Source organism: Triturus cristatus, chromosome 3_2 (assembly GCF_964204655.1).
Source record: "Triturus cristatus chromosome 3_2, aTriCri1.1, whole genome shotgun sequence".
In the NCBI taxonomy this organism is placed as follows: domain Eukaryota; kingdom Metazoa; phylum Chordata; class Amphibia; order Caudata; family Salamandridae; genus Triturus; species Triturus cristatus.
In genome coordinates, this window is record NC_140584.1 from 1,003,435,444 (window position 1) to 1,003,453,588 (window position 18,145).

An 18,145-nucleotide genomic window follows, 5' to 3' on the forward strand; every position below is an offset into this window, starting at 1 on the left:
TCTGTTTTATGTTCTCTATTTTGTCTTTGCTCCCTGGGATTGCATGCAGGGCTCGAAAAATCTGAAAAATGGTACTAGTCCTGCAGGTCTAGTACCTTCAAAAATCTCCTCGACCTAACTTCACCCTACTTGACCTCCGTCTCTGAAAGCGGAGCAAATGTGACAAGTTAACAAGATTTAAAGGCATCTTTATTGCTCATTAGCTTTGTGAGCAATAAAAATGCCTTTAAATCTTGTTAACTTGTCACATTTGCTCCGTTTTTAAAAACCGAGGATAAAAGTTAGTTTGTTTTCCTACTCGCCAGAAAGGGCGAGTAGGACCTAAAAATAGCTCGTCCTTATTAATTCTACCTCGCATATGCGAGCGGGCGAGTGGATTTGTCGAGCCCTGGCATGTATATAAAAAGTTATATTTTCTTTTTGCATGAACCGTTGCAAAGGATCAATTTGTAAGGATCATTCGATCTATATATTTGCACATCATGGTTGCAATTTTTATTTTTGTCACTTATCTTTTTGTATTTTGTGTCGAAGAACAATAAAAAAAAAAAATCAAACCACTGCAACAGATACCGGTGGTCACCGCTAAGGTTGGTAACTGCTATATAGTCTATGCAAAAGCGAGTTTCGTCGATAAATAACTACGAAGAGACCACAGGAGAGGAATATATTACATACGGAGAGCGAAGAAAGAAGAGAACCCATGAAACGGGGCGCTCGACGCAGAAGGACAAGCCGGCGTCGACGCAAGTTCCGTCGAAGAGGCCCGCGGTCGACGCCGAAAGCATCTCCGAGATGGCAATAAAGAAGAGGCGGCTCGAGGCCGAAATGGAGAGCATCCTTCAGAGGAAGGAGTTCGACGCCAAGATGAAGGAATTCTAAATTCCACCGGCTCAGCCGACGGACGTCGTCAAAATCGAGGAGCAGAACGATTTCGACACCGAGGGGCTGCAGAGAGATCTCAAAGAGGAAGATGAGACCTATTATGAGGGCGAAGCCGAGGAAGACTACCAGCAGTCGTTCTACAGCTCGGCGCCATCAACCAGCCACGAGATAGAATGGCAGGATCTCGACACCGAAAACCCCGAGGAGCCCGTGGACACGTACCCTTCGAGGCCTTCGCCGCCCGACGACATCGGGGTGTACAATATGGTGGTCAGGAGCGCAGCAACAGCCTTCGGCGTGAAACTGGACGAGGAGAGGCCGAAAGCCGATTTCCTCCTCAAGACCCTGCTCCCCATCCAGACGAGGAGCCAATTCCTTCCCATGCTACAAAGTGTGATGAATCAGGGAAGAGAGGCCTTTAAGGAACCAGCGACTTGCCTTTCGATCACGCCCAGGACGGAGAAGAAGTATAAGCACTCTTCTCTGGACCCCCCTTACATCAAGGGTAGTATCACGGCCGACTCCATCATAGCCTCCACGGCCAGGAGAAGGGCCAACGTGCCAGCGACTTCGGGGCCACCACCAGATAAAGAAAGCAGGAGGATGGACCTCACAGGAAGAAAGGTCGAGAGGAACGCCGCAATGCACTGGCGCATGGCGAATTCCAATGCACTTCTCAATAGACACCAGTACCAGCACTGGGACGAGATGGGGGAACTAGTAAAACACCTCCCCGAAGAATACCGCCAAAGAGCCTCCCACCTGGTGGAAGAAGGTAAAAACATCGCCAACTCTTGCATTAAGACAGCGTTGGACGGGGCCGAGACTTCGGCCAGACTAATGGCCATAGGGGTCACCGAGCGAAGACATGCATGGCTAAGAATCTCGGGATTCAAACAGGAGGTGCAGAACAACATTCTTAGCACCCCCTTCAACGGGGAAACACTGTTCGGAGCAACAGTAGACGAGAAACTCACCCAGCTGAAAAAAGAAAACGAGACGGCAAGGTCCATGGGGGCCCTACAGCTCAGGGGGATGAGGAGAGGCAATCCCTCTAGGAGACCCTACGGTCAGGGAGGAAGCCAGCAGGGAGCGTCGCACCAGACGTTCCAGCAGGGTCAGCAGGGTGATAGTCACGGACAACAGGGTCAACAGAAGCAAAACTGGCAGTACCAACCTCGGGGCCAGTCCTTTCGCGGGAGAGGGAACGGACGTGGCCAGAGGAGAAGAGGGGGTGACCAACCCTCATCCAAGTGACTCAGCACGCAGGAGGACGCCTACCCACGACATACCCCCAGGGGTGAGGCGCAATGCAGTAACATCAGGGGGGAGAGGAAAACCAAAAGCCTACGATCATCCAACGCCAGTAGGCGGAAGACTGAGTGTCTACCTTCAGGAGTGGCGACGTATAACCACAGACAAGTGGATACTGAACGTCATGCAATACGGATACTGCGTGGATTTGGAGAAAAGACCTCCAAACAGAAAACCAAAAAGAAGGCAGAGATCGGGTCAAGAGCTTGCCCTACTCAGAGAAGAAACGCTGAAACTACTAGACAAAAAAGAGCCATAGAGGCAGTGCCGTTCAGAGAACGGAACAAGGGGGTCTACTCGAACTACTTCGTGGTACCGAAAGTAGACGGAAACCTCAGACCCATCCTGGACCTGCGATACCTAAACAAATTCATCGGAACGCAGAAGTTCAAAATGACTTCGCTGCAGGAGGTGCTGCCCCAAATAAGGGACGGGGACTTCATGGTCACCGTGGACCTCAAGGATGCCTACCTGCACATTCCAATAAACAGAAGACACAAGGGTCTTCTAAGGTTCAACATCAACCAGGAGCATTACCAGTTCACAACCCTGGCCTTCGGGCTAAAATCAGCGCCAAGGGTTTTTACGAAATGCCTGTCGGCGGTCGCAGCCCACCTACGAAGGGAGGGGATCCATGTCTACCCCTACCTAGACGACTGGCTGGTCAAGGCAGACACGCGAGAAGTGCGAGAGACACGCAGCACGCGTGACAGACACCCTGACGAACCTGGGGTTCTCCATACACTGGGGGAAGTCATCGCTGGAACCAGAGCAGGTGAAGATTTTCCTGGGAGCAAAAATCAACACCCTAAACAGCACAGTGGTGCCCAGCGACAGGAGAACAGATGCTCTACTGAAGGAGACGCGTCTCTACCAGAAGGGGCGAGCTCTGACAGTGAGGGCAGTGAGCAAGATCATGGGGATGATGGCGTCGTGTATCCAGCTGGTGCCGAACGTACGCCTGCACATGAGACTATTCCAAGAATGGCTACAACAGCAATGGTCACAAGCAAGCGGAAGTTGGGAGGATCTAGTGGTTGTTACGCACGCAGTGCAGGAGGAGATGACTTGGTGGAACAGAGACAACATGACAGCAGGGAAGAGCCTGACACCAACAAACCCAACAATGACCATTACCACGGACGCATCTCAAAAGGGATGGGGAGCGCACATGGACAATCTCAGAGTGAGGGGTCTGTGGGCTCCAGCAGATGCGGTACGCCATATCAATTACCTCGAATTGAAAACCATCCTGCTAGCCCTGAAGTCATTCCAGAGACACCTGTACCACCAGAGGGTGTTGGTTCAAACAGACAACACCACGGCAATGTTCTATATCAACAAGCAGGGGGGGACTCAGTCGTTTCCCCTCTCCTCTCTGGCACAGGAGATTTGGAGATGGGCCATACCTCTCAGGATAGATCTACTGGCAATTCACCTTCCAGGGAAGGACAATGTGGAGGCAGACTGGCTAAGCAGGCAGACCTCGGCATCGCACGAGTGGGAGCTCAATGGCCAGGAAACGCAGAAGCTTTTCCAGAGATGGGGAACTCCCACAATAGACCTGTTTGCAACACGCCAAAATGCAAAATGCCAAAGCTTCGCGTCCAGGCAACCAGAACAGCAGTCCCTGGGGAATGCCCTATGGATAAGCTGGTCAAGGACATTTGCCTACGCCTTTCCACCGATGCCCCTGTTACACAGAGTGCTCGACAAGTGCAGAACCAGCAACATGACACTGATCCTAGTGGCTCCGCAGTGGGCAAGGCAGACATGGTTCTCCCAAATTCAGGAAATGGCGCAAGGCAATCCCCACAGGTTCACGAGAAGAAGGGACCTGCTCTCCATGCAAAACGGAGAGGTCCTACATCCGGAGCCAGAGAGCCTCAGCCTGGCGGCATCGCTCCTGAAGACCTAGAGTTCGCTCACCTTAGATTGCCTCCAAGCACTATGCGGGTGCTGCGGGAGGCAAGAAAACCAACTACACGCAAATGCTACAGTGCGAAATGGCAGAGATTTACTATGTGGTGCAGGAAGAATGGGCTGCAAAATACAATGACAAGAGACTCAACAGTACTGAGGTACCTCACACACCTTCTAAAGAGTAACCTCTGCTCGACCTCCCTAAGGGTACACCTAGCGGCGATCGTAGCCTACACCAGAGGAGAGAAGGGTGGAAGTTTCTTCACATCGCAGGTTGTAAAGAGATTCATGGAAGGAGCCAAAAGAATTGCTCCTCCTAAAAGGTTGCCGCCGCCAGCATGGAATCTCAACGTGGTACTGACGGAGCTCATGAAGGCACCGTTTGAACCCATTCACAAGGCCTCACTGCAAATGTTGACTATGAAAATGGCCTTTTTGGTAGCCATAACCTCGCTACGCAGGGTGAGCGAGCTTCAAGCGCTAACGCTACAGGAACCCTACATTCAGATTCACAAGGACAGGGTTGTCCTGAGAACAGACCCACACTTCATGCCCAAGGTGGTGTCGGCGTTCCACATGAACCAGAGTATTCAGATACCGCGTTTCTTCCAAAACCCGACTTCAAACGCAGAAAGGGCTCTTCACACTCTTGACGCTAGAAGAGCGGTGATGCACTACATTGAGAGGACCAAGGAACTCAGAAAATCAAAGCAGTTGTTTGTGTCCTTTGCTACTAGCTTCATGGGTAGACCAGTGACTAAGGGCACCATCGCTAGATGGATTGCCCTCACTATTCAATTCTGCCACAAACAGGCTGGACAGGAACTAGCGGAGGGGCCTCAGGCTCACTCCACAAGGAAGAAGGGGGCAACCATTGCCTTTCTGGCGAATACGCCCATTCAGGACATATGTCTAGCGGCAACTTGGGCATCTGTGCACACGTTCACAAAACACTACTGCGTGGACATTCAGATGAACAAGGAAGCACAAGTTGGACAGAAGGTGCTTCAACACATTTTCAACGACCAACGCTTATCTACCACCCAGCCGCCACAAAATTAGGAAAACCGCTACAAAGTCTATGCACAGCATAGTGAATCCAGAAAGATTCATGCTGCAAAACGAATACTTTCTTACCTGTCGGTGTAGTTTTGCAGCTTGAAGATCTTTCTGGATTCACTAGCGAACCCACCCACCTCCGCCAGGAAGATGATGCTGGAGGAAGAGGGGGTAAAATAAAGAAGATCAGAAGGAATGAAATAGTACAGAAAAATGGACATAAAGGATTAATCAATCGCCTAGGGTTAAAAAAAAAAAAAGAGAGGAAAAAAGAACCTGAAGATGGCGCCCCAAAGGTGGGACTTCCGCAGGAAGCACGACGACGTCACGGGAGGTGCACCAAATGGTGGGTCGTCGACACCCACCTGGGCTACAAAAAAAAAAAAAAGAAAAAGAATAGACTACGAATCCGGACCCAACCACAAGATCGCAGAATAATGCACAGCATAGTGAATCCAGAAAGATCTTCAAGCTGCAAAACTACACCGACAGGTAAGAAACTATTCGTTACCAGTATGCATCTGTTCTTGGCATGTAGAGCTGCAGATCTACACACGCCCACCCGCCTCCCCGGCTACCTGTATCTGTTCCAGTTAATCTTATTTAGATACACACACGGGTTTCTTCACTGTTATTACTATGCTCCATCTTTCCCTGCTTGCGAAAAACAATCTGAGGATGGAGCCGAAGCCCATGCGCAATACGATCCAAAAGAGAAGTCACCGACCTCGTGACTTCCAAAGACTTTCCAAGAGGAAAAACAAACTGCAAACATCCGGGCCCAACACCAGATGGCGATCTATGCAAAAGTGTGTAGATCTACAGCTCTACATGCCAAGAACAGATGCATACTGGTAAGTAGCATATTCCTTTCAGTTGCTGTAACAGAATAGTATGGTCAATCGTGTTGAAGGCAGCAAGTAGATTTAAAAAGACAGATGAAACATCCGTATCCAAAAATCAACCACCACTGCCAGTTCTATGCTTCTATTTGGATGAAAGCCAACTTGAGAATCCTCCAGATTGAATTATAGATTTATATTCCAAAAATTGTCTTCGAGACCCAGTTTTCTGTTATCACCAAGGACAGGCCAAGATTCATTTTTTTTCAGTAATGGAATGGAGATGCCAAATTTAAGTGGCTCAGCAACCTCCCCGGAAGGCAAGGATGCATTAGTTGAGTGTACTGGACATTTTTAGGTCGAGCCTAGGTAGCATGCATGCGCCGTTTTCGAGACATGTGGTGTTCAGTCTATGGACTTTGAACACGCCCTGCGCTTACCATTGGTTCTTTCATCTGCCTTTAGAAATTTCTTTCTTTTCTTTGGTGAGTAGTATACATTTGTCCTGCCTTTTGGCTGTTTTGTTCCACCCTGGAAACTGCCCCTGCTACATAGATCCTTTTACTATTGGCCATTTGTTTAGTTTTGGAGCACTGCTTCTTCTTTCTGCTCTCTCCTGGCCACCTCTTCAACTTTTGTTCCTCTACGACCATTCTCTGGAAGGGAGTTCAGACATTGCCATAGTATGATCGGCATTTTTAAGGAATTTGTATTTTTTTGGGGGTGGAGGGGGTTGCCATTGTTTAATTGTATTTGTTCCGATCTGCATGTTTTTTAGAGGCACTTGGAGAGCCGATGCCGAGACTAGATCCCGGTTCCCTATACCCAAGGTTGACAGCTCTATATTTTACATCATGTTTCCCGATATTTTTAAACAAATTAGTTATGTCGGATTCACTTTGCGAATGACTCCTTTTTATTAAGTACACATAGGATTGTAGAGGGAACGCCGTATTGCAGCATTTATATAACGCTTCATACCCCATTTGCGGGGTATCCTCGGGGTGCATTACTAGATAGCATGGCGGAGTGCCTGGTTATCTGGAAAACACACCTGAGGACTGTTTCTTTAAGCAATTTTGATGTTATTTTTTTAGCAAATTTATTAATGTTCGCACCAATTTGCTTAGAATGTTTAAAATCGCTGTAGGGCTCGCATGTTAAGGAACTTCAAGTGGTGGCATTTTTAAGCACCTCCTAACGACATGAAACGTGTCAAGATAGTTTTTTAGAGAGACAGTCCGAGTGACAGAGAGAGAAATGGATTACAGTCTCATTGTGCTCCACTCTCCAGTCCCCAGAGCGTTTGTCGGAGGCGGTACAATCGCATTGGCCTACACTGAGGGAACTGCCAGCGCTTCTGGATGCTGCTTCAGTGTGAGCGCTAGAGAACATTTTGCTGCACTAAAACAAAACAGGTTTCAAAAACATCAACAATAGTGGAAAACCTCTGCACTCTTGTATGTGCTCTCTGTGACCGGGGTTTAGGTGGCAAACGTGCACACCCCTTCTCGGTCTACAACCTTACTAGTGCGTCCAGGCAATCTCTATGAACCGCTTGGAAAAATCTTCTTCGCCATATTTGAAGGACACTGTCCACTTATGGTGCACAGCATTTTTCTGTTTAATACTTTCAAGCAGTGTGTGATAGGAACATCAAACAATATAGCAATGAATCAAAATGTTGCTGTATTGGTTAACTTTGACCTGTATTTAAAACACGTGGTGCTATTTCAAATCCTTAAAAAAATATATGTATACTGTGAAGTTGGTGGGTTGTTCTCCTTAAAGTGGGTGTGCCATCAAATGAACATGGAGAGCCGCGTGAAGGGTTGGTTCAAGGAAGTGCCAGTGCACGAGCCGAGCCATAAAACTATTTGGCATGTACATTATGCAACAAACCTGTTAGAATATGGTGTCTTCAAAATTGTAAGATTGTGAGAGATTTTAAACCTGAATTGAAAACATTCCTGCCCCTGCCCCTATACCAATTCTAGTAGGAAAATAAGAGGCAATTGTTAAGTGTACCCCGCATCTAGCCTAGATTCTTATAGATGAACAACATTCAAGGCTATTAAATCAAACAAAAAAGACATTCTACAGTGCACATCCTGAACTTCCGTATTTCAAGTTTCTCTCATATATGATAATGAAGAAAATGGAGGCTTAGTGAAATAAAGTATTTGCCTAAAATCAAAGAATTTGGTCAATCAGAGAAACAAGGATTGTTCCCAGATTTTCCAGTGTACACTGTCTTCTTTAGCCACTAGACGAGTATCTCTTTCTGACATCAAAGGTTGATGCTTTGGCCTTCATACCCATTGAGACTTGTACTAGCTAAATAGCAGCATTGCTGTGTCAAAAAATTGTCTGTCCGAACCCCCAGATGTAATCTTTGCAGAGATGCAGGAATGTGTGCTGTCTGAAACTACACACCTCATATTTAGAGTGCTGCCTTTCTCTACCCAGGATGTTACATTACAGTCAGAGCTGCTAACTGGGGAACTGGGTTCGAGTCTCAGCATCAGCTCAACATCCTGTGATTCTGGCGACTAAGAAAAGAACAAGCCTTAGTGTAAAGAAAGACACATTGATACCTATTTATTGACTGACTTGTACAAAGTGAAACCAGAAAACCTGGACACATTGTGGCTTCCTCGCTTATATTGTGTTATCAGACAAATTATTTATTACACTAAAACACTTTAAATAACTACTTCTCAATGCTGTGTTATAAAGTGTGTATTGGTGTCAAAGCTTCCACGTTAATGAACAGTAGCTATTGTAGCATCCAGGATAATGTGCTGCATGGCTAAATACCTATAAGGTCCCACAGGTGAGACCTATTGGCTATGCCAATTCTTCTTACTATGTGCAGATGTCCACTCCACAGAATGAGGCTGAAAGGCACTGAGAAATTTGTAGTTCAATAGATTATTCACCAGAAAGAGTCGTACCAGTGGTAAATAACTTGTTATTCTGACGGATACTTCTAACTAGATTCTTTATCTTTGGTATAGGTGCCCAAGCATTACCTCCCAAAATGTTGAGGGTCTAAAGAGTGGATGTCCTGCAACACCAAACAGGCAAACTGGACCTCTCTGTGGTCATGCTTGTTAAGGCTGTAGTACTGCTTGAACCTCTGCACCAAAGGCCATGTCAGCTTGGCAGATATCATGAGCAGGTGCCACCTCTTGCTCCTGTTGTTGCAGCCTTGGCGGAATGGACACACAGGCCTTCAGTTGGTTGCTTCTTGGCCTGTGCATAGCATCATTTAATGCAAATGGTTATCCTCCTTGAGAGATTATCCTTCTATACTGCTCTACCTCTGTTGGCCCCAGAAAAAGCTCTCAAAGAGCTGGTTGTTTACACTGTAATCTCTCGTCCCATCAACTTAAAGTCTTAAGACTCTTTTAGGGTCAAGCCGAAGAATCCTTTGCTCTTCTTTCGAGGGGTGTGGCAGAGTGAAAAGGGCTGGCAGGGTGATATATTGGGCCCATAAAAGGGCAATACATCTTCAGAAGGAAAGCAGCCCTAGTCCTCAGCACCAATTTTCCTAGGAAGAAAGGGGTGTAAAGAGGTTGCACCAACAGCAGTTCACTCGAGTGGTACATATAAGTGATCACAAAGAGAAAGCCTGTTTTGATTGTTGGAAACGATAAATGAGAGAGCTAATCTGGCAAACATAAAATGGCTAAAATGGTCAACAAGCAACCTTTAACTGTGCCTGCTGCAACTCTTCGTTGGGCTAAGGACTAAATAAACAATAACCCATTAGCAAGTAGGTGTGCAGAAGCTCAAGATAACTGATCCCACATCAAGTCACAAACGTCTCCCAACGCTTTTAGCATAAATCTATTTCTTTGAATGATGTTGAGCAGCAAGGATCACATCTACTTACTGGGGTGGCAGTTTGAAGGAGTTCAGTTGTCGATGGCCATTCTCCATGCATGGAGATACAGGCTGTGGACCCTCCACAATTGCTGAGCAAGAGGTCCTCTTGAAGAGCTAGCCAGATCAAAGAGCAAATGCCCAGGCTCAAGAACTCTACACCATACTCTACTGGTCCAGTCTGAGGCTATCAATCTGACTTGAGACCAGTCTGACCTGACTTACTTCCGAACTTAAGGCTGTGATGGAAATGCATTAAAGAGACCTATGTTCCATTACAGGTGCGAAATGAGTCATGACATTCCTGAGGGAAATTTCAGCATGCAGTAGTACATTTCACTTTTTCTGAGGTGGCGAGCAGATGTAACCAGGATATACCCCAATGATCAATGACGCTTTGTGCACCCTCAGGATGTAGATCCCATTCATGGTCCACCGTCTGATGCCTGCTCAGCTTGTCTGCTCTGACTGTCAGAAGCCCCAGCAGAAGTATGGCTTCCAGGAAAATCTGCTGCTGATTGAACCATCTCCAAAGGGACAGGCCTGCCTGTTGCGGTACCACATGACTGTCCTATTGTAAGGGACAAAACTTAGCCTGCCTGCTGCGGTACCACATATCTGTCATGGTTTTCATAAGGACCTGCACCAGCTTCTCTCTAATTTTCAGCAGGAAATGTTTTAGGGCCAATCACACGGCGCAGAGTTTCAACAGATTGGAGACCTGAGACCTCTGATCTCCACCTCTCCCAGATAGAACCCTCAAACCATCAATGATACACCTGTCACAAATGTGTTCTTTGTCAGGAAGGAGAGTGGCATGTCCAAAGTCAGTTTGGGCTGTCTCTGCTTCCACTGCAAGTCCTGAGCTGTCTCTTGTGAGATCAGGATTGAGTCTGCAAATTGCTTGATGCTGGGCTCACTGCAATCTAAGGTTTCACAGCAGGGCCCTCAGGTGCCTCGTTATGTTATGGACGAGGAGCCCAAGAAACCTCAGAACTATCCTCAATGAGACCCAGGACGAAGTCCAAAACATTTGCAACATCTCCTGAATATCCCTTTTTTGCCGCAGTGGTGGAAAGGCCTTCAACGCCATCATGTTCAGGATATCTCCATTTGTGCAGGGTTCGGGTGGGACTTTGGCTCTTTGGGAAACCCCAAAGACAACAAGACGGCGTCTGTTGTCCAGAGATGGTCTACAGCTGACTGCGATGAGCCAGCCTTGAGCAGCCAGTCCTCAAGTTATAGGAATACATATATTTCTGACCTTTGAACAGGAGCTGTGACCACAGCCATAATTTTCATGAACACGCAAGGGGGCAAGGTGAAGCCAAAAGGCAGTGTGGAAAATTGCAAGTGTTCTAACCTCATCATGAACCACAGGTAATGTCTGCAGGACTCCAGGACCGGTTTATGAAAATATGTGTCCTACAAGTCCAAGGACACTATCTAGTCTCCAGGGACCAGAGCAGAGAAGATCTATGATAGAAGTGAGGCATAATCTGCAAAAACCTGTCCTATTGTGAGAGGGATATGATGAAGGGGATGAAATTAAAGACCGGGAGAAGCCCCTTTGGATAATTCTTTTTACCCATTGATCTCACCTGATTTATTTCCAGCTGGGGAGAAAATATCGGTTTTGCTCCCTACTGATTGTCTCTGAGTCTGGGAGTGAAACTCAGATCTGCTTGGGGGCAGCTGGGAAGGAGGAAGATGACAATTGCTGTCTTTACTGGTGTTAACAGTTTTGACTTTGTTCACTGCTGCTAAAGGTTTGTGCAGGCAACTGTGCCAACTGAGAAGGTTAGCGTTACTGGTATTCTAAGCCTCTTGAGTAGCCCCTAAACTTCCTGTAATGCTGGTGGAATAGTCAGGCTGGGGCCAGTAATCCAAGGGATTGTGCTGTGGTAAGACTTATCTTTAAATTATTCTAGTGCTCAATCAACCTTTTCCCCCTCACAGGCATGCCCATGAAGGATACCAGAACAATCCCTGGAAATCCAGTCGCTCGCATCCAATCATGCCATCCAAGTATACGTCGAAGCTGATCAGCATTCTATGCAGTTAGTGGTGTCAAAGCCAGCCAGTTTTGCTGCATCCTAGTCATCCTAAATTGTTTCGGCAGGATACTGCCTGAGGTTCTACATGCTGACTGCCAAGACCTTGCTGGTCATGTCCCACAATGTATCGGTGTACCTGTCCAAAAGGGCTGCTTGCTTCAAATGAAAAACATGTACTCGTTGATGTCTTTGCTTCAAGCCTTCAAAGTTTGTGTCACATGGCCACAGGCTGACTGACCCCAGAGGCCGAGCATACGCTCGATCAAGTCGCCATGAGGGCATCTTTGAATGTCTTGTTAAAGAACACAATAGCTCAGAGGAAGCTGGATGTGGCTGGAGCATTTTAGTCCATAAATTAGATTGGGTTTCAACAGTAGGTGCTTTTTAATCTACCACTGTACTCACCACCTCTACAAAGAGGCGTTTTCTTCCACTGGTGGGAAAGTGGTAAGTCTAGTCCAGTTTCTGGGTAGTTATCTAGTCATTGGCATTCTGTGAGTCCAAGTAAACCTACGCACCTACGTAGTCGGGGGGGAAAATATTGTCTGTCTGTCTCATCATCTGCATCATGCAGGACATGGTGCAGGCCTGCACTTTTGTGATTTAATAGTGCAACATGAGTCTGGTGTGGGCTGATGTTGATTGGCGGTCAGAAACAAGTAGCTGTACAGGATCAGGTACCGTGCTGGGAGTCTGTAACATTTGAAAGATATACAGCATGGACTCTGTGAAAGCCACTATCTGCTGCAAGTTCACAGATGGCCCAGGGAATTTAGAGTGTGCCAGGAAACCAACTGCATGACAGACTCGGAGTCAGTAGACTAGGGTCAAGTTTCTTTCGAGTGCCGCCCTTGCCACTTCTCACCTAATTTCAAATAGTGAGAAGGGGGTTGAATCTTGCTATTTTTCTTGTGCTTAGGATCAATTTTTTACTTATCTGAATACTTTGAGTGGGAGAGAGTTTGTGCAGGATTGGCCCCTGTAGTGGGAGCGGTTCCACAACTTTATTTGCGAATGGAACTGCTGCTTAGAACGTGGCCACTTTTCATGGTCGGCTAAGTAGAGCTTTACTTCCTGATCCTCTTCAGGTGCATTAGACACATTTGCATAACTTTGAGTCATGACCAGAGCCAAGGCTCTAGAGGGACACATCGTGGGAGTCTGTGATGGACACTAGCATCCTGCTGTTGCAGAATAGCTGGAATCTTGTCATGTTTGGGAGAGACATCTTCCCTGGCAGGCTGTTTAGAGATAATTTAGGAGTTGTCAAGAGACCAACAAGGTTAACCAAGGTTAAAAGTAAAGCTCCTGCTCCACTTCGAAGGATGTGAAAAAAAGAGGAACTGACATCAGCAGTCAGACGTAACCATCAAAAGTCTTCTTTGCTTACCTTCAGCTCAACCATACTGACTCTTTTATGGCATGTTGTCCCCCATCTATAATATTCATCAATTTCCTCTGTAATGTTCACTTTCTTTACACATCCTCTTTCAAGTTTTGCAGATCCAAATTGAGCTAAGTTACTAGATGAAGCACTAGATCAAATGCCATTCCTTTTACGGGTCACTTTATTGCGAAGGTTACTTTTAAAGTGGTCATGTTCATGGTGACGTTACTTTGTTGTTTTGTGCCCTTTCATCTAAATCGGCTTCTCCCCTTGCACCACTGTTCCAGTCAAGTATTAAACATGACTAACCAAAGTCAATGTATTGCCACTACTTTCAATCAAAATGTTTTCTTGAATGTAGACCTCTCACCTTTCAGCCATTAGGATGAACTGAATTCTAGATCTTCCCCTTACATTACCTAATTTTCCTTTGGGAAACGTTACCGGGAATATTAAGGTGAAAGGTTGGGCTAATGTGTCGCTTTTGCAGAGAGTAAGAAGTGTGTGGGATGGCATGGGCTGGGGAGATAGAGGGTATTCGGTGAAATCCTCTACCAAAATAAAACAGGTTTATTGTATGTTGGTGAAGAAGGTTCGAGTCTTATAAAGCTGTATTCACATACCTAATTGGTGGTTTCCGAAACCATCATTTGCTCTTTTACCTTCGATGAAAATCAGACCACTTATTTCTTGCCTCTAATTAATCCTATTCAGAAGTATGTATTTCAGTCTGTCCTTCGGAATGTTTATGCACAACGTTTCAAGCATGAGGATGGTTTACAGGATACTCTTGTTGTCCTTTTGTTTACTGTTATCCAAAGCTTTAGTCTCAATAGATAGATGAGTAGATAGGCAGATGGATATGTAGTGTCCTTCTAGACAGGAAATTAGTGTCTAACCCAGGCCCAGTCCCCAATGCTATCCACCTCCATGGACCCATCATCAACGTCTGCTTAGCCATGCTAAATGAGGGTCTCATCCCTTCCAGTCTAGCATATGTCAGCTCTGGCCAAGTTAAATAACAGAAATGTGTGCTGTGTGACAGTGCTTTGTGGCATTTGTAAATGTGTATTTCTCTTCCCCAAGCCTTTAGAAAATGTAAACACAGGTCCTATCACAATAGAGAATATTACTGATGGTCCTTTATAATTTCTTGTGGATGTATTAAGAAATTAAAGTGGGCTTACAGCACACTTACCATTGGTTGGCTTTATTGTCACTCTAATTTGCTTGCTTCATATTTGATAGCTTTCCTTTCCCATCTTGTACCATCTTGTGTTTGTTCCTCCCCTGCATCATAGCCACTTTACCATCCTTTAGCTTGGCTGACCTATAGCCTTCCACTTTACATTTTTAGGGAACTGTTTTTTCTTTTTTGCTTTAGCATTCCATGTGTTTTTGAGCTCCCTCCTTCATGTGCTTCTCCCTCCCTGTAAATCGATCAATCAATCAACAAAACATTTATAGAGCGCGGCAATTCACCATGGAGCTACTTGGCTGCTGCGAGAAGGCTGGATCATTGAAACATCCAGGTCTTTAGTTCTTTTCTGAATTACTGGAGTGACTGCGGTCCTGAGGTGCAACTAGAGGTTGTTCCAGGCCTTGGCTGCCAGGTGCGAGAAAGAGCGTCCTTCGCTGTTGGCTCGGCGGATTCATGGGGTGTCTGCGAGGGAGAGGGAAGCTGATTGAAGGTGTCTGGTCGGTTTGTGGAAGGTTAGGCTTTTTTTTAATGTATGCTAGTCTTTTGTTGTACAGGGCCTTGTAGGCATGGGTCAACATTTCGAACTGGCATCTCTTCTGAATCGGAAGCCAGTGTCGTTTCTTGACATCTTGTGTGATGTGGGTGCTTCTGGGGAGGTCCGGTATGAGTCTTGTCACTGAGTTCTGTATTTTCTGGAGTCTCTTCTAGAGGTGTGTAGTGATTCCTACATAAAGCGTGTTTCTGTAGTCCAGCCAGGGCATGTTTGACGGTCCTTCTGGTGTTAACCGGGAGCCACCTGAAGATCTTGTAAAACATGCGAAGGGTGTGAAAGCAGGTGGATGCAACTGTGTTGGCTTGTTTCTTCATGGATAGTTTGCTATCCAGGATGATGGCGAGGTTGTGGGCGTGGTCTGTTGGAGTGTGGGGGGGTGCAAGCTCTGCGGGCCACCATGTGGCCTTGCATGGCAAGGTGTTGTTCCCGAAGTTGATGACTTCCGTCGTATCCGTGTTGAGTTTGAGACAGTTGTCCTTCATGCAGTCTGTGACGTTCATCATACATCTGTGGAAGTTAGCTTTGTGGTGGAGGGGTTTTCGGCCAGTGAGAGGATGAGCTGTGTGTCGGGGTAGAAGATGATGATGAGTCTGTGTGTGATTTGATGGTGTCGGCTGAGGGGGGGTCACGTGGGTGTTGAAGAGGGTCGGGCTGAGGGATGATCTTTGGGGTACTCCGCAGATAGTCATCTTGTGCTCTTAAGTGAATTGTGGGAGACAGATCCTTTGGGTTCTGCCAGTGAGGTATGAGGCATTCCATTTGAGGTGTTTCCTTGAATCACGTTGGGTGGAGTCTGTTGATCAGGACATGGTGGGAAATGCAGTGGACCGGTCCAGGAGAATGAGGGCTGCTGTTTCCCTAGCTGTGATCAAGAAGGCTCTGATGTCGTCGATGGCTGCAATCAGGGCAGTTTTGTTGCATTGGTTGTTTTGAAATCTGGATTGGGAGGAGTCCAAGAGGTTGTGGTTTTCAAAGTGTTTGGTGATTCTCTGTCAAAATATCTGCTACCGCTCTCTGTATCGCTGCCTCTCTTGTCCTGTAAATTCTCTTGTGTGCTTCTCCCCCTGTCAAACTCCCTAATACCCCCCAACCTCAGGTCCGTCTGTTTACAAATTGAAAAAAAGAAGTTAGAAAGCTCTGATTGTATGGTGATAGTATACATTTACAATCTTTTTATGTGAACGTTTTGTCTTTGTTTTCCTAGATTGAAAAACATTTGCCTGGCAGTTACACGGACAACCTTTATTAAAGGAGCTTTTCCATCTGTCCAGCATATCATAGTTGACGAAGCACAGAATTTTCGTCGCGATGAAGGTGACTGGTATGCAAAAGCTAAGGATCTTTGCAACAGGCCTCAGAATCCCAATGGGCCTGGTGTTGTCTGGATATTTTTGGATTACTTCCAGAAATATCACCCTTATGAAAATGGACTTCCAGTGCTTAATGAGCAGGATTCTATGGAGTGGCTAACCAAAGGGGTCCGCAATGCCGCGCAGATCTACAGTGTCATGAAGGCAAAGATGGATGACATTGTTGAAGAAGCAAGTGGGGGATCACGTGGTCTACATGAACATTTGAAAAGTTTGCTCAATGATTCAGAATGTGCTCACGAAATTCCAGGATTTTATGAAAAGAAACATCTAAACAAGGACGAAATGGCCAGGTACGTGGCCAAAGCATGCAGTGGTTACCTACGAAAGGGCTACTCCATGAAGGATATTGCAATTCTGTGCAACACAGAAAAAGATATCACATCTAATAGACACATTTTACTAGTACATATGAGAAAACTGAGATTAGACCTATCTTTCATAAATGCGGATGACACCGAAGGCCAGGGCATTGTTTTGGACAGTGTGCGGCGGTTCTCTGGCCTGGAAAGGAACATCGTGTTCGGTATTCACCCAGTTCCTGTACAGCGTGAAGTCGCTAGCAACTTTTTACTCTGTACGGCATCCAGAGCAAATATGAGACTTCATATTATCTTTCTAAATTCGCCAGAGTTGTACAGCGTTAAGTCGATAGCAACTTTTTACTCTGTACGGCATCCAGAGCAAATATGAGACTTCATATTATCTTTCTAAATTCGCCAGAGATTTGTTAAGATCGGGGACATTTTTTTATATATTGTAAGCCATGTGCCAGGTAAACCTAAAATGGTCGGCTCAGAGATAAAAGCACAAATCCATCACTTTTTGTTATTTGCTATTTCTGTGCATGGGGACGGTGCCATACAGGTTTGTTACACTAGTGGTGATTAACATACGTGATGAATCAATTGACATATTTATTGTTTTCCTCAATGAAATATGTTGTGTCTTCTAATAGTGTAGGGATGATTTCCAAAGGGTGTTCAAACTCCACCACACGTATTGAGCCCCATATTCAAACAGGGAGTCATTGGACGACACTCTTGGACTTAGTTGCAGATTCATGGGGCTTTTGTTTCGTTTGAGCAAACAATGTAATCCTGGGTTCTGTGGTGTTTCATTTATCAAGTATATTTCAGTTATTTCAAAAAATGTTTGTTTATTGGTAGCAGTAATATGCAGTGATGGATGGTGAACTTTAAAACTGGTAGGACATAAATATCTGTCCCGAATGAGACGGAGAGAGTAAAATCAGAGCGAGGTTGAATTCTTCTACTAGAGATTAGCAAATGGTTCTTTCTGACAAAACCTTTAAAAACGGATCTAAATAGTACATTTTACAGCTCAATTATCATATTAATTGGCTAAAAATCCACACGCTCTAATGTAACTATTCTAATACTTTGTCCTTTGCTTGTTGCACCTTCCCTCAATTGCAAGGTGGCATATTTTGGTCAGGTTCTCACAGATGATGAATGGTCCTTCTTTTGCACGCGGACACAATCTATCTTTTCAATAGGAGACACCGATGTCTTCATTTTACGTTTCTTTAACAAATATACTTTACTCCTTTCAGCCTGCTGGCGTTACGGTTTCTTGAAGCAGCTGTAGGAACAAGCTGCTTCCATGACACAGCTGCCCTTATTGGTTTGCCGGGCCTTCT

The 18,145-nt window shown here is 45.9% G+C and overlaps 1 protein-coding gene across 2 annotated transcripts in view; it reads left to right on the forward strand.

The window, feature by feature from the left end:
• Positions 1-17,302, forward strand: part of LOC146858992 (schlafen family member 13-like) — a 259,943-nt gene extending 242,641 nt beyond the window's left edge. For both annotated transcript variants that reach the window (XM_085649638.1, XM_085649637.1), the window contains exon 5: positions 16,317-17,302. In XM_085649638.1, coding sequence (XP_085505764.1) covers positions 16,317-17,175 — 859 coding nt within the window. In that variant the 3' untranslated portion in view covers positions 17,176-17,302. The remainder of the gene's footprint in view (positions 1-16,316) is intronic.
• Positions 17,303-18,145: the final 843 nt, after the last annotated feature.